The 18335-nt window shown below is 40.9% G+C and overlaps 1 protein-coding gene across 6 annotated transcripts in view; it reads right to left on the bottom strand.

Annotated features, from left to right (window-relative positions):
* The window catches only part of NBEA (neurobeachin), a 698360-nt gene that overhangs the window by 105799 nt on the left and 574226 nt on the right, over positions 1 to 18335 (bottom strand). For all 6 annotated transcript variants that reach the window (XM_056561916.1, XM_056561911.1, XM_056561913.1 and 3 more), the window contains 3 exons: positions 6204 to 6321; positions 4661 to 4763; positions 2334 to 2449 (listed from right to left, as the gene is read on the bottom strand). In XM_056561916.1, the coding sequence (XP_056417891.1) occupies positions 2334 to 2449; positions 4661 to 4763; positions 6204 to 6321 (337 nt within the window). The remainder of the gene's footprint in view (positions 1 to 2333; positions 2450 to 4660; positions 4764 to 6203; positions 6322 to 18335) is intronic.

Genomic DNA, 18335 nt, shown 5'->3' with positions numbered 1-18335 from the left:
CGATTGAACATGTCCAATCTTCCGCAACAGAACCTCCCACATGTGAACTGTGCAATAGAATCCAATTAAAATCAATTGGAGGCTGCTGCACTCAGAATTGACCTGGAATTTCCTTGTGGACAAGTATTATGTTTGTTCCATTTGTAATTAGTAGGAAGATAATGCACACATACTTAAATTATAGCAGGGATTGGGCACTGTCTGGACGGCGGTGGTGGTGGATGGCTCTTAAAGGAATATTCTGGCCAAAGATAACTTATCCCATATCCAAAAAATAGGGGATAAGATGTCTGATCGAGGGGGGGGGGGGGGGGGTTCTGCCGCGATCTCCGTGCAGAACCCGCAATCTACGTGGGGCTGCTGCTCCAGTCTCGGGGCGTGGTGTGACGTCACTTTCCAGTCCCGGAAAAAAAGAGGTTTCCGAGACAGGAGCAGCAGCCCCACGTAGATTGCGGGTGCTGCATGGAAATCGCAGGGGTCCCAGCGATGGGCCCCCGTGATCAGACATCTTATCCCCTATGCTTTGGATAAGGGATAAGATGTCTTTGGCCGGAATACCCCTTTAAGGTGCCCTTAAAGGGGTACTCCCGTGGAAAACTTTTTTTTTTTTTTTAAATCCACTGGTGCCAGAAAGTTAAACAGATTTGTAAATTACTTCCATTAAAAAATCTTAATCTTTCCAGTACTTTTGAGGGTCTGAATACTACAGAGGAAATGGTTTTCTATTTGGAACACAGTTCTCTCTGCTGACATCTCTGTCCATTTTAGGAACTGTCCAGAGCAGCATATGTTTGCTATGGGGATTTTCTCCTACTCAGAAATGGCGCAGACAGAATTTCTGGCGTACAACCCGGTAAAACAGGTCGGTTTTACGATAGTAAATCAGGGCCAATGTCTTTGCTTTCTTGCTACACCTCCCCCTCTTATGAGGATTTTACGAATTTGTTGGGTGTGAAGGCTAGTATAAGGGGTTGTGATATAGAGAGCCATAATTACACCCATCCAAACATGATTCAGCCTCCTGATCACACCCCTTAACCTAGCATTCAAACCTCTCATTGCAATAATGTTCCCACCCATCTGACCATTCAGTGAAGAAGATGCATAACTGATATGGACAGTTCCTGACACGGACAGAGGTGTCAGCAGAGAGCACTGTGGTCAGACAGAAAAGAACAACTCAACTTCCTCTGTAGCATACAATAGCCGATAAGTACTGGAAGGATTAAGATATTTAAATAGAATTAACAAATCTGTTTAACTTTCTGGCACCAGTTGATTTAAAAATTGTTTTCCACCAGAGTACCCCTTTGATGACTGTGGTAACAGCAAGTCAAAAAAAACAACAACACACAAATCACAAAAAAATAAACAACATGTGAATGTGGGCTAATGCACAAATAGGATAAAAAAAATGAGAATTATCATAAAACAAAGCAGCAATGAACATTCCATTTAAAGGGGTTGTCCAGGATTAGAAAAATGCTGCTTTTTTCTTGCAAAAACAGCACCACTCCTGCCCACAGGTTGTGTCTGGTATTCAGCTCCACTGAAATAAATAGGACTGAGATGCAGTACTACAACATAACCTGTGGGCAGGAGGGGTGCTGTTTTAGCAACAAAAAAAAGACGCATTTTTCTAATCTTGAACAACCCATTTAACAGAATGGAATAAGATAACGTTGAGAAAACCAGGCCTTTTTTTGGATTTTTGTTGACTGTTGGCCCTTGGATCGGGATTTGTGTCGATAAGCACAACAATACATCTTTTTTTTTTCCTGCCTGAGTGCTGTATCCAATCTTTTGTTTGAGAAAACTATGCCATCTCAGAAGTCTATTGGAAGCGATGAGAAGAGCCGAACCGGTGTAATAATTTATGTGATCGGTAAGATTAGAGGTAAGTAGACAGAACATGGTTACCTAATCATGCCACACTGTAGGTGACATCTGTACTAGGCATGCTGTTGTTAGTCTTGTGTCCGCTTGCTGTTGTTGAAAATGACTGAATAGTAAAATTACATCCCCCCCCACCCATTATTATTCCCAGACACTTCCTGGCAATGGTTTGTTGCCTCTAATAAAGCTTCAGACAAAGCTGTCAGCTGGGGAAATGGCAAGAGATTTAGGCACTGCCTCCATAGCAATCAATGCATCGAGAGCCTTTGCTGATAGGTTCCGCGTTCCCTTATCAAATTTAATGTGAGTGCTTCAGAGTCTATCATAGGGCTGCAGCTGAGTCCCGGAGGGATAAACGCATTCGATCAAGTCACGCTGCTCAAGGTTTTGACAAACATAAACATATTAGAATGGATCGTAGAAGCCAGAAGCCTTACCTGCTATGGTATTAAGGAACATCAAGTATTCAAAGTTAGAAATTTCCCGTCGCTGCCAACGTTGAGTCATGTTGGAGGATTTAAAGAGCTGCCTGGGAGTGGCCAGGGATATTCTCCTGCAAATATAGTAACGGTAATACATGGTGAATAAAGGTAGCGATCGCTGCAGACAACAAGTCAGGTATCAGGGAGACAATAATGAGAAGTTGCCAACATAAAATATACTACAATAAGCTATAAAGACATAATAAAATTCCCTTTATGTGCTACGGTTACGGCATGTCAGTGGCTCAGATAAATGGCATCGCTAACATAGAGGAGAGGAATCGGAGACGTGTTCTTGATGAGCATCATAGACCGGATGACTGACAGCTTGGGCTTTGTCTGTGCAGCTCTTATGATCTACTAGCGACTTGTCAAAAATGTCTTTACTTTCTGAATATATTATATCGTGAAAGGCTGCTGAACGCCCGGGCCCTCTCAGTGATAGCGAGGCCTCTGCGGTGACTCTTTTTAATCATCTCAGGGGGTTGTGACTGCATTTCGAAAGACCCAGTTGAGTTGATAACAATATTCTTTTTTTATATAGCGCCAACATTTTCCTCAGCGTTATTGCTGGCACCAAACGTAGCTTAGACATCTTATCCTCTATCCAAAGGGTAGGAGAGAAGATGTCTGATCATAGGGTCCAGCCGCTGGGGACCCCTGCTATCCCCCTGCTGCACCCGGCATTCCTTTAGAGCAACGGGTGCAACGCCTTGACATCACGGACGCGCCTCGCTCGTGACATAACGGCCATGCCCCCTCAATGCAAGTCTATGGGAGGGGGCGTGACGGCTGTCACGCCCCCTCCCATAGACTTGCATTGAGGGGGAATGGCCGTGACGTCACGAGCGAGGCGTGACCATGACATCACGAGCCTCCGCCCTGCATCGCCAGTCATCCAACATGGAGCGAAGTGTTGGATGTGCACCGGATGTCTGGGGTGCCACAGCCGAGATTGCGGGGGTCCCCAGCGGTGGGACCCCGCGATCAGACATCTTATCCCCTATCCTTTGGAAAGGTGATTATATGTCTAGGGGTGGAGTACCCCTTTAAGCATAGTGGTGGGTTCTAAAGATCACTAAAAATAACATTGATGTAAATCAGGTTCATCCTATAGTAGTGGTCTCCAAACTGTGGAAACTACAACTCCTAGCATGGCTGTCCGGAGTATGCTGGGAGTTGTAGTTTGGAGTATCTGGAGGGCCACAGTTTGGAGACCACTACTATAAGATGAACTTGATTTATATCCATGGTATATTTAGCGATCTCTAGAACCCACCACTGTGTATGCCAGTTTTATGGTGTAAAAAAAAATTTACAATTTTGTCACATGCCTTATTTTTAATAGTTTTTGTCACTTTTGCTCATCCTCCACAAAAGGGGCTTTTAAAAGAAGTTATCCAGTGTGTTACAAAAACTAATAAGGTGCTGGGGTGGGAATGGAAAAAAATATATACTTACCTAGCCCTGGTCCCCTGCAGCTCCTGTTTGGCTTTGTCCGTTCAACCGATCTCCTTTCTTTTTCCTGATTTTGAGACGAACACTTGATGGTGTCCTGTCTCTGCCGGTGGTTGGCTGAACCGGCCAGTCCTGCACCAAAGGCTCATCTCAAAAGCAGATGGAAGATTGGTTGAGTGGATGGAGCCGAACAGGAGCTGTGGGGGACCAGGGCTAGGTAAGTATAGTTTTTTTTTCCATTGCCACCCGAGCACCGTACTAGTTTTTGTAACACAATGGATAACCCCAGTGTTGTAAGTTTTTAGCCACATTTATTATATGCAACATTTACTATGTGGACTTTCTGCGCAACTCTACTCCACTCAATAGGCGTACAGGCCACACATTAAAAAAATGCACTGAAAAAACTGTGCAAATTCATCATACATCGCAAGGAAATTAGATACATACATTTGTGCAATGAAACTGTACATATACAGCATACAAAAATAGCAGAAGACTGTAAACACTCCAATAAATATTTTGAGCTAAGGCATTGTCGCAGTGATTACTTGCTCTATGCTCACCCACTGACCATGGACTTCCTAGAAGAATCTGCAGTGTAAATACAGTGGACCAGGCAAAAACAAACACATACAAAGAGTTTGGAGTAAGTGGTTAACATTTATACCTAATATCTAAGAAACACAAGGGCATTCAGATTATAGCAAAAAGGTGTGAGGGCTCTCTTTGAAAATAATATTGCAATAAGTTATTCTTATAATCTACTAAGGTATAAAGGACATTATTGCACCTACTGATTATATTGAGTATAAAACACATACCTGGCTTGTGGTAAACCATAGCTGGTGCCAACGCCAACCCGAGGTAAACTGTACACAACTTTCTTCACGGTGGCTTGATCAGGAAAGTTGAACATAACGGAGGCTGCAGAACAGTATGGAAAGAGGGGGAGAAAGTAGTTCAGGCTTAGGACTTAAACCCCGATAACCTTGTTGCTACCTCAGTGGAGATGAGACCAAGAGTGTAGCATATGCATTGCTTAAAGGGGTACTCCAGTGGAAAACCTTTTTTTCTTTAAATCAACTGGTGCCAGAAAGTCAAACAGATTTGTAAATCACTTCTATTAAAAAATCTTAATCCTTCCAATTCTTTTTAGGAGCTGTATACTAATGAGAAATCCAAAAAAGAAATTCATTTCCTCTGATGTCATGACCACAGTGCTCTCTGCTGTCCATTTTAGGAACTGTCCAGAGCAGGACAAAATCCCCATAGCAAACATATGCTGCTCTGGACAGTTCCTAAAATGGACAGCAGAGGTCAGCAGAGAGCACTGTGGTCATGACATCAGAGGAAATGCATTTCTTTTTTGGATTTCTCTTTAGTATACAGCCCCTAAAAAGTACTGGAAGGATTAAGATTTTTCAATAGAAGTGATTTACAAATATGTTTAATTTTCTGGCACCAATTGATTTAAAAAAAAAAAAAAAAAGTTTGCCACGGGAGTACCCCTTTAAAGGACGTGAGGAGAAAGAAAAGGAAGCAAGACGGTTCCTTGGAATACTTTTATGTAGATGGGTGGCCTGGTGTCAATCAGAGGTGCCACCTAAAGTTCCTGGAACCTAGTACCAGATCTAACAGCGTCCCCACATAGTATACTATTTATAATACTGGTATCTTCTTATATGACAGTGAGGACTATGCATCAGGGCCTAGGTATGACTGCTACTTCTGCATCCCCTACATTTACGGATCAGAAGACTCAATTCTATAATGGTTGACTAGGGTTAAATTTTGTACTGTATTTTCGATAACAAAAGGAAGAAAAGCTCTTGAGTACAGTTTAGCAAATCTACAATAAAAGACATTTTGCTTTCTGAGGTGGAGAAATTCTGCTTGGAAATTCCATTACAGCACCCTTCTATTGGATTCTGTTGCACCAGGCACACTGCAGATTTTTTTTGCCACAGAAATCCAAATTACAGACTGCATTGCCATTGATGGTGCAGGTCTGCGTGGTCCTAGAGCTAAAGAATTTCGGGGGCAGCCGTTCCTTAGTGTGAACATAGCCTAAGTGTTCCGATACCAGGAGCAGTCTGAAATATGATGGAGATTTTCTCAACCTTATCCTCAAGTACAAACTACAGGGAGATTTGAAAGAAGATAATGTAAAGAAATCTAGAAATCATAGAAATATAACATTTGAAAAGACTTTTTTTTTTTAAAGCATTGTTAATTAAGCATTAAAATAATGAGCTACTGTATGTCCTTTCTATATAAGTTATCACTTGTGACTGGATCTAGTGAATATTCATAATAAACAGCGGACGGATGACACATATATATATCTTCAAAGGCAGAACTCACTGCGGTTAGCCATAAACACTTCCAGGGCCGTATTCTGTAGGAGGTACCGTCTCGAAAAAACTGCGCGGATCTCGCTGAACATCCATTTTCCATGGAGGCCTTCTGTGTAAGCGAGAACCTAGCCAAAGAGAGCACAGGAAAGGCCAAAATGATATTGTGAAATTTGGTTCCCAATGTATTATTGGCAAAGTATTTTCATAAAAGAAAATGACATGTTTTTTTGTCGAGCTTTTCCTGTGAATTCATTTCCATTACTTAGTAGGAGAGATTAATTAGAAAGGGTTAGTCTTTGAGGATCAGCTGCCATTGACTATAACAGGAACCTATGGGAAATACACAATGAAGACAGTCTGCTATGATTGAATGGTCTCTGAGGACGACACTTGTCAGACATGTTTGAATAAAGTTTTTTTTAATCACACTGTGTATTGTTACAGCACTTCTCTCATTCTCCTTCATAGTGATTGAACAAGAGCCCGTGTTAATGCTCTGCCAGCTTCAGAGAGCAAAACCGCCCTGAAATGCCAACAATCTACATAGGCAAGCATTGCTAATACGCCGATTGTACGACGCATCAAAATGCCAGTGGGACTCTATAATGTAATTTCATAGATTTAACACGTAAAAATTATTTTAACACTGCATATCTATGCATAGAATAAACACACACGTATAATTTTATATATATATCTATATATATATATATATATATATATATATATGCAAAAATATACAATATATACGAGACATAGGGTAACATACATCTTAGCTACACCCCTTGTTTCTTGGGACAGGTTCACATATGTTCCACATGAGAATGTCAGACGCAACAATTGATCTTACTCATTGCCCCATGGGCTGACAGGGGGCATGATGCCGCATTTATGGACCATCAAGCGCAGTTTCTCTACAGCAGTGTTTCCCAACCAGGGTGCCTCCAGGTGTTGCAAAAACTACAACTCAACTTGTAGTTTTGCAACACCTGGAGGCACCCTGGTTGGGAAACACTTCTCTACAGCATGGTTCTGCCAAAGCAAAAATACTGTATGCAATCATCCACCTTCCAGCCTATGTGGAATAAACGGAGTCATCTTACAGTTTCTAGTTTGTTCAGGGATGGGACAGTGCCGACATCGGAGACGCTGAGGGGACTCCTTCCGCTACAAAAGGTACTCTTTCCTTCATATACAGTGTTGTGCACTGTTTTGGAAGTTACATGGCCCTCTGAGAAATCTAAATTCGAAGAAACATTACTAAACTCTCATTCCAAACGTAGAAGTATCTCGACTTGTAAAGCCTTCATAGATACAGCATCACCACACTTCGCACCCCACTTTGTCTCATCATGGGCCAAGGAACTGAATCTCTCTCTCTCAGAGACTGATGTTCAGTCCATTCTAAAGTACTCCCTTGGTCCCTCACGATGCATTCGTTTACTAGAGTCTCAATACAAACTCACGGCTAGATGGCACAAGACCCCTGAGTTTCTTTATACACATGGCCTCTCTGATTCTGACTGTTGCTGGAGATGTGGAACGCAAGTAGGGACACACACCCAAATATGGTGGACAGATCCTTCAATAGCACCTTATTGGTCTGAGATCACTAAGGCCATTGACAAAATCATGAAAATGACAATATCACTCCCACCAGCGGCGGTGTTACTAGGTCTGCCTTGCCTAGGATACTCTCCGACAAAAGATCCCTTAATCTCCCAATTGCTAGCTGCTGCGAAATCTCTCATACCATTACATTGGTTGCAACAAGACCCACCCACTGTCACTGAATGGCTGTCTGAAGTACACCAAATATGCCGGTTCGAAGAGATGCACCACAGAATGTTGAGATCCCATGATAAATTTACAAAAATATGGAAGCCCTGGATTCAGTCAGAATATTGCAAGGACAGGGTCGCATAGTGTCCTCTTCCAGAACAGCGCGAATATTGGGATGATACACACTTACCATGGAGGAAAAGTTGTGGAAGTGTAGGACTCACTCTCTCGTATTTCTTTCCTTTCCCCTCCCCCCCCTCCCGGAACCCATCCCCCCTTCCGGAACCCATTCCCCCTTTTTTACCTATCCTTTACACCACCACTCTTACCCACTTACCTGAAGTTTAGCCTTCATAAGACTATTCTATTCCTTATTCCTGTTATTTGTAATTTTGACTTAATTACTACCATGCTTAACCATCACTGTATGTTGTGAAGTCAGCATGTTGTTCCTTTGTTGTATGTTTTGTTTGGAAAACCCAATAAAAAGTTACTTGAAAAAACAAACAAAAAAAAAACACTGTATGCAAAGTTTTTCGATCCAGTGCTTGCATTCTAACTATGATGGATCGTCAGACATATGTAAACAAAGCATTCTATATCATTTTAATGACAAGGAAAAAATTTAACGCAAACGGGGGAGGGGCCATGTTGCATCTACAAAATTGTGCGCGCGGTGTGTTTTTAATTATCATGTAATTTGGTACTATTTTTATGTGGTCTGCATTGGCATAAACATTTTTCTTGTTGCCCTTTCAAGTACTTAATGTTTGGACATGTACATTTTGGCCCTCATTTACTATTGCAAACCCGACATGTTTTGTCAGGTTGTGCGCCAGATTCTGTCACATTGTGCTAGAAATTCTGTCTGCGCCAGAATTTGCGCCAGAATTGAAAAAAACCCCGACTAACTCTCCATTTTGCTAAGAAAACCAGAAAAAGGGGTGTGGTCATCAGGAAATGGGGCGTGGTCTCCGAAAAGGGGCTTGTTCCCGACATTTTCACAAAAACACAACATATTTACTAAGGTTTCCACAGAAAATGTGGTGGATTTGAGTTGAGGAAAACCCGAGAGATCAGAGCATGTGTAAAAAAAAAAGCAAAGTGTAGGGAAAGTGGAAAATGTAGGGAAACCTTAGTAAATACCCACAAAACCCACAAAGAAACCTACACAACACTCTTAGTAAATAAGGGCCTATATGTCCATAATATGTTGTCATATGGAACTGACAGACATCAGCACATGGATAGTCTATAACAGTGTTTTCCCAAGCGTGGTCCTCAAGTACCCCCCAACAGGTCAAGTTTTTAGGATTTCCTTAGTCTATTACAGGTGATATCATTATTGTCAATTATATCACCTGTGAAAGACTAAGGAAATCCTGAAAACATGACCTGTTGGGGGGTACTTGAGGACCGCGCTTAGGGAACACTACTGGTCTACAACATTACTTCTCGAATTGTGAGGAACAGCTAAGTAGACCGCAGACCTTCTCAGCAGAAGTGATCATATGCCGCACAAGCCTTTTTATGGTATCAATCTCTGGTTTAGCCACATAAGGGACTCGTTTTGCTCTTATTTTAATATTCCACTGAATCCCAGAGAAGAGGTTTTTTGCAAGGACTACAACCAATGCTAAGGGCCCTTATTCTGGCCAGAGAGTTTTTGTGAGAAAAAGATGGAGAAGCTTTGGTCTACAGCTCTTGAACATGAAACCATAGGGGCTACATATGAGGCCATATAAGCTCCCTTATTAAATGTAATATATAATCATTGAAACCATATGGTTATATATCATGGGGGAGATGTATCAAAACCTGTCCAGAGGAAAAGTTGCTGAGTTGCCCATAGCAACCAATCAGATCGCTGCTTTCATTTTTGAAAAGGCCTCTGAAAAATGAAGTGATCTGATTGGTTGCTATGGGCAACGCAGCAACTTTTCCTCTGGACAGGTTTTGATAAATCTCCCCCTATGTTTGTATGGATCTATCTATGCCAGGTTTTTCATACCAAAATGTTGGTTTTTCCACTTTGTATATGACATGCAAATTTGTATTAGGCTGGGTTCACACCACGTTTTTGCAATACAGTATTTTTTATCAGGTTTTTGTACGGTTTCCATTGACTCCCATGTTAAAAAAAAAAAAAAAAAAAAAAACGTATACGGGTCAATACGGTTTTTCACCTGGACCAAAAACCATGGTAGGCCACGGTTTTCTGTCCAGAAAAAAAAAATTTAAAACCCGAGTGGTGTGAAAAACGGAGACAACCGTATACAATATGGTGCATACGGTTTTGAATGGAACAGTCTATGGCCACGGTTTGCTGTACGGTTGCATACGGTTTTTAAACAAAAAAAACTAATCCAAAAACTGTATAGAAAATCGTGGTGTGAACCCACCCTTAGAGAAACCACACCATGTACATCACACAGTTCCTCTATACGGACATGAGGACATCACACAGTTCCTCTATACGGACATGAGGACATCACACAGTTCCTCTATACGGACATGAGGACATCACACAGTTCCTCTATACGGACATGAGGACATCACACAGTTCCTCTATACGGACGTGAGGACATCACACAGTTCCTCTATACGGACATGAGGACATCACACAGTTCCTCTATACGGACATGAGGACATCACACAGTTCCTCTATACGGACATGAGGACATCACACAGTTCCTCTATACGGACATGAGGACATCACACAGTTCCTCTATACGGACGTGAGGACATCACACAGTTCCACTATACGGACATGAGGACATCACACAGTTCCTCTATACGGACATGAGGACATCACACAGTTCCTCTATACGGTCATGAGGACATCACACAGTTCCTCTATACGGACATGAGGACATCACACAGTTCCTCTATACGGACATGAGGACATCACACAGTTCCTCTATACGGACATGAGGACATCACACAGTTCCTCTATACGGACATGAGGACATCACACAGTTCCTCTATACGGACATGAGGACATCACACAGTTCCTCTATACGGACATGAGGACATCACACAGTTCCTCTATACGGACATGAGGACATCACACAGTTCCTCTATACGGACATGAGGACATCACACAGTTCCTCTATACGGACATGAGGACATCACACAGTTCCTCTATACGGACATGATGATAATACATAAATTCACTCTTCTTCCAGGATTCTTTCGATTCAGGCTGCGCAGATCTCATCTGGTAACAAGCGACACAATCCTGAAGACTTCTATCTTGACCACTTGTCACATTTAACTATAAAATGTCTTTCGTATTTATGTTTATTACGTAGTGTTGACACCAGGGTTGTATTTGTGGGTGCGACTGCTAATATTTGAATTCCCTAATTCTCCCTGTGCCATCAGTTCAGGAGCAGATGAGCAGGAAGCAGATGGTCATTTCATGCCGCATGTCATGCTTCCTCATGGTGAAAATAAGAAGTCCAAATTATTAACATGGATGATGAGGCTGAAAAGCCTGTCAAGTGTCCTTCACGCTGAAAATCTAAAGCACTGCTCTAGATGAAGCATTCATTTGCAATATATATATATATATATATATATATATATATATATATATAAAATATATAAATAAAAAAAATGATATATAAATATGGATAGAGAGAGAGAGAGATATCCACTCCACATTTATTTTTTTATTTTTTTCATTGAACTCTTGACTATTAAATTTCATTGTAGTTGGAACAAATAAATAAAATCCATAACTGCTGCGAACACATTCGCTAAAGCAGGTGTTTCCCAACCAGGGTGCCTCCAGCTGTTGCAAAACAACAACTCCCAGCATCCCGGACAGCCTTTGGCATGCTGGGAGTTGTAGTTTTGCAACAGCTGGAGGCACCCTGGTTGGGAAACACTGGTCTTAAAGGGGTATTCCAGGAAAAAACTTATATATATATATATATATATATCAACTGGCTCCAGAAAGTTAAACAGATTTGTAAATTACTTCTATAAAAAAATCTTATTCCTTTCAGTACTTATGAGCTTCTGAAGTTAAGGTTGTTCTTTTCTGTCTAAGTGCTCTCTGATGATACCTGTCTCGGGAAACGCCGAGTTTAGAAGAGGTTTGCTATGGGGGATTTGTTTCTAAACTGGGCATTTCCCGAGACAGGAGTCATCAGAGAGCACTTAGACAGAAAAGAAAAACCTTAACTTCAGAAGCTCATAAGTACTGAAAGGATTAAGATTTTTTTATAGAAGTAATTTACAAATCTGTTTAACTTTCTGGAGCCAGCTGATATATATAAAAAAAAAGTTTTTAACTGGAATACCCCTTTAAGCTTGCTCACAAAAAAAGAGAGCTGGACATGCTCACCCCTTTTTTTTTGCGCCAGTATTTACTATCTCACATTCATTTGAATGATATGAATGGCTATCTACACTTAACACCTGCCTTGAGCTCTATGTAACTATCATCTTCATATGGCCTGCAATGTGTATGTACATAAATGCACAAACACTTCCCTTACTTGTAGTCATATCCCTATGTTTGGATTTTGGGTACTAAATTTCTATATATGATAGATCATAAAGCTATTGTAACAGAAACTACACATCCTTTAAGGTATGTCTGATTGTACAGTATCTGATATACATGATCAATCCATACACCAAAATTATCCTTAGAAAGAAACTGTCCAGAGTCGTAGCTTGTAGCTTCTGGGCGCCGATGCAAAATCTGCAACAGGGACCCATATTACAATACTGGTCTCTTATGGGGAAGATGTGCTTTGGGCCTCCTTAGGCACCAAAGCCTATAGCTACACCCCTGGCACTGTCGTTTTAACAAACCTTTCATAGACAAATAAAATAAGTGAATATAAATAACTTAATAATATTTCTTATTAGAGAAAAATCTATCTTTCTTCTCTTATCAAGCTTCTTAGTGCCTATTTAAGGGGAGGGGAACAGTCATTTTAAAGGAAATCTGTCATCAGTGTCACCTGCACTAACTTGTTGGTACAGGCAGGTAGTGCGGGTGACACTGATGACAACCATACTCACCTGTACCCGTGCTCCGTACTCCCATTCTCCCGCTATCTTCCTTCATATCTTCTGTTCTGGGGCTGATTTGGAGCATGGGCGGAGCTTCCTGACATCACCGCTGCTGTTCTCTAATGGGTCGCGCTGCTAGCAAACAACAGCAGGAAGCTCCACCCATGCTCCAAGTTGGCCCCGGTTTGGAAGATACGGAGGAAGATAGCCAGAAAAAGGGAGAACAGAGCAGGGACAGGTAAGTATGGTTATCATCAGTGTCACCTGCACTACCTGTCTCTACCAACAGGTATAATGCAGGTGACACTGATGACAGATTTCCTTTAACAAATTTTGCATAGACGAATAGAACAAGAGAATATAAAGAACTTTGTAATATATCTTATTAGATAAAAACTGCATCTCTCTCCTGTTATCAAGCTTCTTTGTACCCCACACTCCTGCAGCTCAGTGTGAGATCTAACTACAGCTTCCCATACAAGTCTATGGAGGAGGAGTGCCTGGAGAGACACATAGGCTGCAGAGAGACAGCAAAGAGACAATTGTAAGGGTTTGTTCACACTACTGCAATTCTGCATGGATCTGTAGCAGAACTCCCTATGTGGAATTAGATTCCGGTGAAAGATAAACCTGTTCAGTATTCCGACTGAAAGCGCAAGAGAAGTCCCATCTGTCAAAGGCACAGCAGTTATGTCCACAGAATATTGCTGTAGACATAAGCGTCAATTGCGTGCAGATGATTGCACAGCAACAAAGGAAATTCAGCGAGGAAGTGTGAACAGGTCATAAGAAAGAGATCTCACTGCAGAGCATTATTCACAGCTTAGACTGCTCACTACTGCTTCATCATATCTTCCATGCTGTTGTTGCTCTTTACACTTTTTATAGAGATGTAGAACTGCAGGTTTCCTATCTCTGTATGTGCAGTATATGGGAGACACTATAGACATAATGCTCCCCCAACAGCTCTAACCCCTTAAGGACCAAGCATTTTTCAGTTTTTGCACTTTCATTTTTTCCTCCTTACCTTTTAAAAGTCATAACCCTTAAAATTGTGCACCTAAAAATCCATATGATGACTTATTTTTTGCACCACCAATTCTACTTTGTAATAACATCAGTAATTTTAACCAAAAAGCTACGGCGAAACAAAAAAAATTATAATAATTGTGCGAATAAATTTAAGAAAAAACACAATTTTGTAACTTTTGGGGGCTTCCGTTTCTACGCAGTAAATTTTTCGGTAAAAATGACACCTTATCTTTATTCTGTAGGTCCCTATATAGGTTTGATTTTGTAGTACTTCTGGAAAAAATCATAACTACATGCACGAAAATTAATATGTTTAAAATTTTCATTTTCTGACCCCGATAACGTTTTTATTTTTCCGCATACGGGGCGTTATGAGGGCTCATTTTTTGCACCGTGATCTGAAGTTTTTACCATTTTTGATAACTTTTTATTCATTTTATCATGGTATAAAAAGTGACCAAAAATACGCTATTTTGGAATTTTTGGGCGCGTACATCATTGACCGTGCGATTTAATTAACTATATATTTTTATAGTTCGGACATTTACATACACGGCGATACCACATGTTTATTTTTATTTACACTTTTTTATGGCAAAAGGGGGGTGATTCAAACTTTTATTAGGGGAGGGGTTAAATGATCTTTATTAACTTTTTTTTTTTGCAATGTTATAGCCCCCATAGGGGACTATAACATGCAGTACATTGATTCAATACACTGATCAATGCCATTGCATAGCATTGATCAGTGTTGTCGGCGGTCGATTGCTTAAGCCTGGATTTAAGGCTTGGAGCAATCAATCGCCGATTGGACGCGCAGGAGGCAGGTAAGGCATCCTCCTGATGCGTTCTAGCTGATCGGGACATTGCGGTTTCACCGTGATGGTCCCGATCAGCCTGACTGAGCTGCCGGGAAGCTTTCACTTTCACTTTAGACGCGGCAATCAACTTTGATCGCCACGTCTAAAGAGTTAATGCCAGGCATCAGCCCGATCGGCGATGTCCGGCATTAGCCATGGGTCATGGTTGCTTATAGCAACCGGAACCCACCGGGTATGATGCGCGCTCACCTGCTGAGCGCATATCATACCTCAGGAGCCACAGATGGACGTTAATGAACGTACATTTGCGGCAAGGGGCTAAACATTACATATGGTAGTCTTTAGAGCAGAAATCCACTGAATAAGTTATATTAAGCACATGTACACACACAGGGCAGCTTATCCTGATAAGTCACCTGAAATGACAGGTACGCCTAAAATACTAATACTCTCGATGTTGTGAAACAGGAGACCGTTCTAAATGTATGTCATGTCAGCATGTCCGACACTGACACCTCAAGGGCTAGATCTGTTATAGAGGTTTTGTTCTAGATGAATCTGCAACAATATCTTCATCTTACAGTAGATTCTGCATTGACACATAATAAATGTTAATAATGTTCAAGGTGTACAAGCAGGTGGTGTAATACAGATGGAAACTGGGGTTGTAGTTGATAATAAGGAGTTAGCAACACATTGTGATGCATTAGTTAGCAATACTGAAATACATGCATCTAAAGGTACAGATATGAGACTCGCATTATCCGCCACCTAATGCTTCCTCCACATGATTTCATCAAAACTATGAATAGAGAATGATGTAGTCAGCAAAAACCCTTCCCTGGAGAAAGAGAAATGAGGAAAATAGCAAAATCCATGAGCTTCCCGGCTCCTGCTTCCAGGCAATAATGGACGAGCTGTAAATAAACACCTATGGCCTCTAGTCATTAAAAAGTCATCATCTCTATGAGGGGCCGAAACCACGAATAAGACCCAGCTGAAAAAAACACAGAAGAAACGCAACATCACTGGTCAATGCTTTCAACAGTGCTAGTTGTTCTGAGCACATAAAGTAGGTCAGATGCCATAACTAAATATATGATGTGGGTTACAATGAGTAGAAATAAACATCTGATAAATAGAAATTGATGATGGTATGGGACCATAAAGAGGTACATTAAAGGGAATGTGTCATTAAAAAATGACATTGTTTACATCAAATTTTATGTAACACATTTTTTAAGAATTTTTGGTGATGCTTTTTCTAATTTTCCATTTTAGTATCTATATTTATTTTAAAATAATTTTGAAATCTTGCAGTTTTCATTTTGGCCACTTGGAGGAGGCTGCTGCAAGGTGGTTCTTACAGGATTACAGTGAAAGGTGACACTATTATATAGATAAGACACCATTGGAAAGGTCATTGATTATGCCCAGTAACGTCTCCAATTCATGGGAATGGGGCTGGTCCTGTTTATTGTTGTCCATGGGGCTTGCAGTAACGCATATCACTAAATACTGTTAAACACTCAGGCAAGATGGAAGATGTACAAAAAAATTTAATAAAATACATTTAAATCAGAAAATAGAAACCAATAAGAAAAAAAAGAATAGGTTTCCATATCTGGCTATAATCAGTAAAAAAATATCTAGGCAACACATGAAGTTAAAGGGTAGGGTGGTAGCAGTGGATTTCCCGCTGTAGATCTGCTAAGTGCAGACACACAAAGCTACCCGTCCACAGCAGAGAGAGGAGCCCGTTCTAATGACCGGTGTCGGCGTATCCGCAGTGTGAGGTACGCTGTAGACGCGCTACGTGTGACCCTAGTCTAATACTCATTTGCACAGACAGATAGCTGCCCAATACGAGTGCCCATCGATTGTGTAAATGTTGGCCGGTGCTTTCTTAACGGTGTGCCTCTATATAGTTGGTCCTAACTTAATGTTAAATAAAGAATAAAGGTGTCACTGTATGCAGATAATAAAACTACATCAGGGGTTAATAAATCATACACTACATGTAGAATCTGAGCGTCCTGAAGCAATGATCAGTGCAGACGAAACGTATACTGCATGTGGTTGACAATTATAGACACGTAATGAATTTCTCAGGTATTACAGCAATAAGATATATTGAGTAAACAGAGCGGAGACAAATAGCTGTGAGCAGGGGGGGATAGCCCAGAGCACTCGAAGTGATGTGAGAGGAGTAAGACATTCTTTGGGGAAGGTTACGGCTGATGCTAAAGCTTATTTAAAGCAGTGACAGTCTGCACCAGTGAAGCTGTTTCGGGCTCCTATAATTTCTCTCAGGAATAGCGCTCTCCCAACCTTTTGCAGCACATCAAAGTCTCTAGAGTTCAATTAAAATTGGATTACAATGAAATGCTCCATCCATGGGACTGTGTATTCACTAACACTTTTCTCCAGATGACAGGTACCCGTCCCAATTTAAACAGTTGTCATAGAGACCGCGCTTTAAGAGCAGCGACATCTGAGAGTACAAAGCAAAGGTAAGCAGGGGGATTTCTCTGAATGAAGGCCGTTCTCCTGTAATGCGGTTAAAGCTGAGACAAAGAGCTCTCCTTTCTATATATATATATATATATATATATATATATATATATATATTATTTTCCTCATCTCTACGCTTAGGGATAAATCCTTTTGCTGGTTAACTATTCTAAGTACAAAGCGGGGCAAGAAAGAATTCAGTCATTGTACCGTTGTGATGAATATATTTCAATTATAGGTTGGATCTTCCAATATCGCTGGATCAAGGCCCAAAGATGAACAAAGATATGCAAAAAATAAAATAAGAAAGATGGTGGTATCTAGTTCAGTTATCATTTTACAGGTGACAGATGCAGAAGAGATGATATACTGCACTCTGGGCACAAGACCATTATACACAGGAATAGAATGCAATTTCTCTTGTGGTCGGGAGCAACCAACATCCGATACTAAAGTCCAGGACAAGAGCGGTAAGATAACAGGAGATCTTTCAGAAGAAGAAACGTAAAGGATCGCTAAAGAGTTAGCAGCACTCACCGGCAAATATTAAAATTTATTTGGATCTCACATTTCAAGAGGTTTAACCGTCTCTTCAGCAGGACCAAGGATGTGCAGAGAAATACGCAAGACAAAAAAAACATGAAAATTTTGGTGCAAATTTCCCTTTATGGATTCAAACATCTGATTAGTTGACCTTTCTGGCACTCCCATAACAATAACTGGGAGCCCCCTACTGGACTCAATTGGCTCTGTCAAATTTGCAACAAATCTGCAGTCAACACACAAGAGGAACGGTCATGCTGCAGCTTTAAAAATCCACAATGAAGGTCAAGTTCTGTGTAGAACAATTCTGTAGCATGGTGGTTAGTACTATTGCCTTACAGGGCTTAAGTCCCGGGATCAAATCTTACCAAGGACAACATATGCAAGGAGTTAGTTGTATGTTCTTACAG

The sequence above is a fragment of the Hyla sarda genome, chromosome 2 (assembly GCF_029499605.1).
Source record: "Hyla sarda isolate aHylSar1 chromosome 2, aHylSar1.hap1, whole genome shotgun sequence".
NCBI classification, from domain to species: domain Eukaryota; kingdom Metazoa; phylum Chordata; class Amphibia; order Anura; family Hylidae; genus Hyla; species Hyla sarda.
Note: the sequence above shows the minus strand (reverse complement) of the source record. Positions and strands in the feature narration are given on the sequence as shown.